Here is an 8,705-nt window from a genome sequence, read left to right as displayed (position 1 = left end):
CTTGGGACTCCAAACTCCTCGATCATTCTCTTGATCTTCTGTCTTCATGAATTTAAAAATTTCTATTCTAATACAAATTTCCTAACTAAACTATTACAGTTAAGATAAAGGTACATATTACATAGAGAAAAATAAATTACACGAAAGGTCACAAAAAGACCAAAAGCACAACCAAACTCAACATATAGGTCAATTTGAGGCTTGTAGAGTTACTATTGTTTCAATGATCTCACATGCATGCAATCCTTAAACAATTAAGTCTCAATTATTAACTTTTAATTAATAATTAACAATTAAACAATTAAAACAATAAATAAATGACATCCATCTTTTGTATAATTGTCTAGCCTACACAAGTTCTCAGATCCGAATCATATGCTCAATGTGATTAAACATATTCAGACTAAAACAAAAAACAAAAACAATTCTGTGAACAGCTGAAGCGTGATGCATCTAAAGAAAGGTGCATCGCGTCCACAAAGGCACACAATGTTCAAGAAGGAAACTCTTTGCTTCACAGGTAAGGTTTTAAAATCGATCGAAAGCACGTCGCGCACTGAAAGTCGCATTGCACCTCATCAGGCAGAAAACGATTTCTGTAAAATTTTAAAATCCTAATTAGTTTTTTAGTTTGTAAAAAGGTTTAAACTTTTAAAACAATTAAAGTGAACTGATCTAATGCAAACATAATTAACACAAATAGATGGGAATCACATGTGCAAAGACGTGTACAAGTTGGCTCTGATACCATTGTTAGGCTATGAAGATCTTTGGCCCCAAAGACAAACACAACGAAAACAATCATTAAAACAATAACTCATAACTTAAAAGACAGATCTCTTGTTCAACCAATCAATGCAACAAATAAATCAACTAAAAAGAGGGAAATGTATACATATGTTTGTAGCATATGATTTCTTTTTTCTCACCAGTTAATCGGATGGAATAGAACCCAAAGATGGATTCCTCTGAAGTGATCGCACCCAAAAAAGTCAAAACAACAACTTGACACTTCTGGAACGAACCACCAATAAAACCCTAGAACAATTAGGGTTATGTTCTTGAGGCGCAACATGACAAGCCAGGGGCACAATTGCTCTTCGATGTTGTTCAAGGTTTAGAGAGAAAAAAGAGAGGCTGCCGATTTTCTTAGGGTTTATTCACTTGGAATGATATAAAGTGATGTGTAGAATCCGACTAAGGACCCCTCTATTTATAGGGGAGGATTAGAAGTCCTTATTAGATAATTACCCTATTATCTAGTTATTTCTATATAACAACGTATATCAAAAAGATTCGACTTTTATATCTTTATACTTAAACCCCTTATAATCTACATGTTTCTTTTAATTAATTATACACTTGACTAATTAACAAAATAGATCTCTATAATTTTCTTGTGTCATTAATTGCTCATTTATGTGTAACCCAAAGAACCATACTATTAATGATAATATTACAAACTCTTGTGATTGTGAACACTATTTCCAACAGAAATTACTTATTTCATTATTTTGTGCAAAACTTCGATTTTCCACTATTTTTTCATTGTTTTCATCAAACTCATTACTAGTGAATTAAAGGTAATAGCAATAATACTTCCATATTTTTGTTACTTTATTCTTGTCACTTTAAAGTGAGTTTGATAAAAATAATGTTAAAATGGAAATGATTTTAAATGGTAATAGCCATAATACTTCCATATTTTTCTTTGTCATTTTTGATCAAATTATCCTTTTATCCTTTTGTACCGATACACACATAAATCAAAGTGTTTTATTAATTTTCATAATAACCATTTATAACAATTTATTTTTACAAAAAAAATAGTCACAAACCCCATCGAAATTTAAACCCTTGCTTCATGTGAAAGACAATGGAAAAAATAGCATCATGGCTCATTGAAAAAGCTTCAAATACCATGACAATGAAGAGCAACACACAATCACTTGCTAACTCTGAACTTCCTTCACTCTTTATCCCTTAGTCACTAGTAACATGCCGAAGACAAACTCTCCTCGTACAAGTTACAACTTGTGGTGTAGATACCCTTACAAAAAAAATCATATTGAAATCTTCTTTCCTCCCAACGTCCATTCACTCACTCTTTCTTTTGTCTTTGGTAACTCAACACTATTAGAACCATGAGGCATCTAATATGTTTAAAAGAATATGGGTAAACCCAAAGGATAATGAGACCAATCTATCTTATGCCAAATTACTAAACTACCCCTCCAACTTAATCAATACGAAATCCTTACACTTCCTTGGTCATAATCAAAATCGAACATCCAAACATTTACTTAAATTAATTAACTAACACTACCTTATTTAGATGAACTAATAATGCTAATAGTAATAATATGTCACTTAGAAATATATCCTAACAAAATAATACAACTACTTAGATGTCACAAATGTTATAAATAACAAATCGTCATTTCATCATATCATTAATTTCATGGAAGCTTAGCATCTTTAATAAGAACTTGTCATTAAATCATATTATATAATTACTTAAAACCCAATACGATATAACTATTTATCTTAATCAACTTTTCTATCTTAACATAAAAAGGATTCAAGTGTTAAAATAATCATGTATTTTAGCCCATATTGTAGACCTAAAATGAAAAAGTTGCACCATTACACACCATTTTATAAATTATCTTTTGAGTGTTAGTTGCAAAAACTTAGTGGCTGATGTTTGCAATACGCAACAAACAAGTCATGAATTTGGAATGTCGTGTATTGACATGTTTACCCTCCTCTTCTCACTAGCCATAATTTAGTGCTATTACGTACTACAGGAATCATGATTCCACTCTAAAAGCTTCATTGTCTAAAAAATCGTGGAATCGGATTCCCATCAATCTACACTTTACCCTTCAATAAGACAACTTCTATTCCTTTTTTTTCCGAAACTCATATCCCCTTTTCTTTCCCCCTTCATTTATAGATTCTATCATGAAAGATTCCGATTCAAATACCAAAAACTCTTTGTAAAAAATCACAAAACCCAATCTTTATTAATATCTGAAAATATGGTGAGTGTTTATAAATTATAATTAACAACAGCTCAGAACAAATATACAGTTGCAGAAAGAGCAGCAAGAAAGTAAAACTCACCAAGAATCTGCCCACGAAAAAAAAAAAAAAAAAAAAAAAAAAAAAAAAAAAATTCAAACTTTTTTCAATCACAAAATCAAACCTTCTCTCACAAGTTGCTCCAAGAACGTTGCGACTTCCGCCATTGATGGTCTCTCACATGGATTCTCCCTCACAGCAACTTCCGCAATTTCTGCAAGCTTCAACAATGGAACGACGACACGTGGCAACCCGACACACCTGTCGATAATCGCAGCTGCTTTCCCCTGTTTGATCAATGGCACAGCCCATTCGACGATGTTTGAAGGTGAACAGTCTCGATCGTTAGCTTTCCGGCCACTGAGAATCTCAAGCAACACGATTCCGAAGTTGTAAACGTCGTCTCTCATGTCAAGAATCACGTCGCCGTCGTTTCTGAGAAGTCCGAAGTCGGAGATTCGAGCACCCCAATCGGAATCTAGGAGAATGTTGGAACTTTTCACGTCGCGATGAGCTATCGGAGGGTTGATTTCAGTGTGGAGAAATTCGAGACCTTTTGCGGCTTGCATCGCGATTCTTAACCGGAGCGGCCAGTTCAACGGCGAGAAACCTCCGTGAAGATGGTCGTGAAGCGTACCATGTGACATGAGTTCGTAAACCAGTAATCGTTCTCCCATTTCTGAACAATACCCTAATAAGTTTACGACATTGCTGTGACGAACGCTGCAAAGAATCTCGAGCTCCATTTCGAATTCTCGACTGTTTGTGTGGATGATCGTGGCGGCGTTTGCTCGTTTCACCGCCACTTGACGGCCGTCCGGTAACACAGCTCTGTAAACGAACCCGTAGCTGCCTCTGCCTAACTCGTTAAACTCTTTGAATCCGTTTGTGGCGTCTTTGAGTTCTGAAAGTCGGAAAACTTGAGCGAGACCTGGACATGGTGCGACGGAGACCGACGATGGTGTGATATCCGGTGCGTCGGATTCTTTCTCGCCGGAAAATTGTTTCTTTTGTTTACCCTTTTGAGGGAGGAAACGAAGGAGTATACATAAGAGGATTGAAATTAATAAAGATCCGAAAATGGATGAACTGATTATGATTATCAATTTGCGTAATTGATGTAACCGGTGATCTTGATGTTGGTGAGGCTTCAGGTTGCAGATTTCCCAACAAGAACTATTTTGACAAAGGGAGCATGAAGTGCAGACTCTATCGGCGTTTTGAGTACATGAACTCGAAGGGAAGAAGCCATTTGAGCAGTTGAATCCACATGGAGAACAGATGTTTAAATCTTTTCGAACACATAAGCTCGTTAAATCTGGTTCATGAAGAAGACTCGCATTGAAAGCGAAGTTCCCTAGGCCACAAGATCCAGGAGTGCATAAACCTGGACTGCATAACTGTAATGGAGGATCGATGTTAGATGGAGAAGACGCGTTTGCGAACCAACAATCGAGAACGAGATCATCTTCTCGAATCCCACACATGATTGAATCAGATGAAGTGATCGATAAAAAGCCGGAATCTTTTGGGATTGATGAGGAGTTTACTTTCCCCCAACACTCAATCGCGTGATTATCTTCTCTGATTCCACAAAAATGTTGAGCACCGATTGCTAATGAAACGAATGAAGTTCCAATGGGTGGATCAAGAATCGAAGAATTGGAAAAACTTGAATCTCCCCAACATTTGATTTCACCCGATGATTCCAAAACCCCACAAAGCGAGCTTTTTCCGGATTCTAATGTGAGAAACTTGTCTTGTACATCGGGAACGACTAAATTTGATGAAGTTGGGCCCCAACATTTGATTCCGCCATCTTTAAGACTGCCACAAGTAAACCCATCACCAGATACAATCTTTTTGAACGAAAGCGAGCTGATCTCTTGATTGTAATACAGAGCACTCTGTTTTGAGCTGAAACGATTGTTCGATGTTTCAACGATGTCCCAACAATCAATGGAACCCGAATCACTTTCGGAATAATAAGATCCTCTTATAGCACAGACATGATCTCTACCTGAAGAAATGTGGGAGTATGAACTAGATTGGTATACCTGAGGAATAAGATCAGAACTCGAACCCATGGAATCCCAGCAATACGCATACGAGGTGTTCACTAAAATGCCACACATAAATCCATAACCTCCACTAAGAGCTGCCATGGGTGGAACATCAATAGCGAACACCGAAGAAGTAGAAGAAGATGAACTCGTGTTCTTCCCCCAACAAATAACTTCTTGCTTCCCACTTGCATCAATGGCGCAAAAGAAGTCGTTTTGGCCGAAGACGGCGGAGATAGGCCCCATGGATCCGAACCCATATGTGAAGGAGAACGATGAGAGAAACAAGAGAAGAGAGAGTGTGTTGTATAGATTATTCATGGGTTTTTAGTGTTTTAGGAAAGGGAGAAAGTTTCATGGAGTTTATGGGAGGTTGAGTAATGGAGATGATTTTGTTGGGAAGAAGATGATTAGATGATGATGATGATGGAGGATAGAACGTGGGTGTTTCCATATTTTATGAATTATAAATAGAGGGTAAATCGTCAAGAATGGTACAAACTTTAGTTACTGTTTGGAGAGTGTGAGATCACATAGATGTAAAAGTGGAGGTCGTGGCTACTTGGTGATGTTTGTCATGTGCAACCTTTTTATTTTATTGATTTTAACTTTTTTTTTATTAAAATATGTAATTGTCAAAATGAATTAATACCATAAAACATGAATAATACAAACTTTCGGGCTGATTTTTGATTTTGAAGACTTATGTGAAAAAAAATTTGGCTCTAAAATATATTAGCAACTAATTAATAGATAACACGGATTAGCAACGGTTAACAATGATTAAATTTTCGGGATTTGTGTAGTCGCATACTTGACACATCCTCAGGGGTCGCCATACATACTTTTATGTTACATTAGACATGAATATTTGATTAACTCTTACATGACAACCTTAAAACTGATGTAACATGATTACATAATATCGTTTGGTAAAACATTTTGTTGTTTTTATGTTATAAACATAAATATTTTGTTTGAGTCGAAAACAATGTACGGATTAAGTTTATCTAAATTCAGTTAAAGTAGGGAGGTTATTTTGTAACAATAATGAGTTAACTCTTTATCAAATATATAAAATACATGTTAATATAAAAAACTTAAAAAATAATATTATAAATTTCTTAGGAACACCATGAAATGGTTGTCATTGTATATAGATGAAGAAAGTACAACTCATGAAGTACGTTAACATATTCCTTTGAGTCTAATTAGAGAGACGAAATATCAATTTAGTCAACCATTGTAACTAACTTTATATCAATTAAATATGAAGATATCGGTGATATAATATTTTTACAAACTTTGACCTCTTAGAAGGAGTGACATTGGACTCTACAGAAACAACGATGAAGATGTGAGAGTGATGTTTTCAACCTAGTTCTAACTTGATATGGACATGTGAACCAACCACAATCCCCATATCTACTAGGTTTATATTTCATATATATGTAAATTAATAACAAATATATATGTAGGAAAATGTATACTTGTACATAAAATTTCAGATACTACTTCCATTATCAGTTTTTAAGACATGAATATAAGATGTGGATGTCACCTAACTTGCATGTTTTAGCATATTGTTTAAGTAATGCTTAGCAACTTTTATGTGTGGATTGCTCATAGTTACCACCATCTATTTATAACTATTTTGTGATATCATGATCATATAAAGTTTATTTATTTTAAACTCACTACATAAACATATAATTTTTAAAACACGTACTATGTTAAACTTTTTGATTTTTGTTCCTTGACCCACACATGAGATGTGGCAGCAGAATGGAGGAGGCCTACATCTCATCCCTCTCCATGAGGAATCTGCCCTTCAAAGAGGATGTAGTCTACAGTATCTTTCACATCCTTAATCATATGTTTCATCTTTTGGATACATCCGCTTCTACTCTCGGGCGAGTCCGACCCATGTGTTGCAGGAGTCCTCCCCGTCGACTTCAATATATGGAAACTTCACCATTTTGGTAGTTTATTGCTATAAGGAAACTTTGCCATAGGGGTTGTTTTTTGTAATAAAATTGACGGCTCTCCTCGATTCTTTGTATTCTAAATTTAGTGAGACCCAACTTTGAGAGAATGCTCTATATATTGCTTTAGTGTTTGAGATTTATTATTTGAAGTGTTTATTGATTTATTGATTTTTAATCCGACTAATAAGACGCTTCAAGTGTTTGGATAAAATTTTTTATAAACACTTATTGACATATCTAAAGAGTTTTTAATAAGTTACTTCCCCCTTGTTTATTTTAGTTTAATACTTATTTAAACATTTTTCGATTAAGTTATTTTCTTATTATACGTATAAAACAATTTGCCAAACACCAAAAAATAACTTATCAACTTATTATGTTTTTGTACCGGATAAATTAATTTCAACATTTTTTTTAATTTCGATTTTGACACCAGATAAACTAATAAAACTTTTTAGCTTTTACTAAAAACCATAAGTTGTTTTAAATTAGCAATCTCAAACACCTCCTCAATAATGGAGAAAATTAGCTTTGTAGGTACTTAGCTTTGTAGGTACTTCATATTAAATCACTGTCTATTATTATTGATTTTATTTTATGTTCTTGACTGAAAATTTAGCGATTCATGTTTTGTTTTACATATTGGTTGTTGGACTTTCACATGATGATCATGAATGTTCTTAAACAAAATTCTAACAGGTTATATAAAGCTTGGAATTTAGTCATCAAGTTTCACACTGCATAAGACAATTTACCAATATCATGTAAGCCTCTATTTAGCGTAGTTTAGAAATGAATATGGGACGGAACCAGAACCAAATCGGTACCAACCTGAGAACCCCGAATATCGAAATGGGTGAAAAAACGCTATGGAGTATCAAAGCAAACTAACATTACCGATACTGGTACCGGGAATGGTTTCGGTATTCGGTACTAACACTGGTACTGAATCCCAAATTTCGTAATTTTAGAGTACAAAGTATCGGCATATGTGTTTAAATTCGGTACCCGATTCTGGTACATGATCATGATTTGGTACTAACTGTTGATCCCTAGCGTAGTTACATTAAATGTCATGTATCACATCAAGTTCTCCCATCCTTTAAAAAATGAAACAATGATGAAGATTTTAGTAAGTGGCAATAAGAGATGAATGTCATCCTTATAAGTAATTACGTCTATTACTTGAATTTTCTACGACCTAGAAAAACTCGCATCGGAAATTCTAGATGTAAAACAAGATAAGATGCAAGAATGTTTTCTCACCTTATTTCAATTAGCAATGGGTAAATATGTAGTTTTCGAGATCAACAATGAGTTGACTGTTAGTGTATCACACATCGATGCAACATAGTCCTATACATGTTTGTATATGTCCCTATATCTTCATTTGGAGAGACAATCTTGGACTCTATATAGATCTTATGTGGTATTAGAGTCGGTGTTATGCACCTCATAGCTTAACACAACATTGTCTACCTCACTGAACCTTCGTATCTAGAAGGAGTGTCATTGTATGTCATATCGGTGTGACATAGTCTTATGAGTGTCTATATATACTTTGGAG

At 34.6% G+C, this 8,705-nt stretch overlaps 1 protein-coding gene across 1 annotated transcript; it reads right to left on the bottom strand.

Annotated features, from left to right (window-relative positions):
* Positions 1–3,007: 3,007 nt before the first annotated feature.
* CCR1 (CRINKLY4 related 1) lies at positions 3,008–5,638 on the bottom strand. Its single transcript, XM_079056063.1, has one exon. The coding sequence runs from the start codon at positions 5,469–5,471 to the stop codon at positions 3,198–3,200; it is 2,274 nt and encodes a 757-aa protein (XP_078912189.1). The 5' UTR covers positions 5,472–5,638; the 3' UTR covers positions 3,008–3,197.
* Positions 5,639–8,705: the final 3,067 nt, after the last annotated feature.

This window comes from Lactuca virosa, chromosome 6 (assembly GCF_052849685.1).
Source record: "Lactuca virosa cultivar CGN04683 chromosome 6, Lactuca_virosa_CGN04683_v6, whole genome shotgun sequence".
NCBI classification, from domain to species: Eukaryota; Viridiplantae; Streptophyta; class Magnoliopsida; order Asterales; family Asteraceae; genus Lactuca; species Lactuca virosa.
Note: the sequence above shows the minus strand (reverse complement) of the source record. Positions and strands in the feature narration are given on the sequence as shown.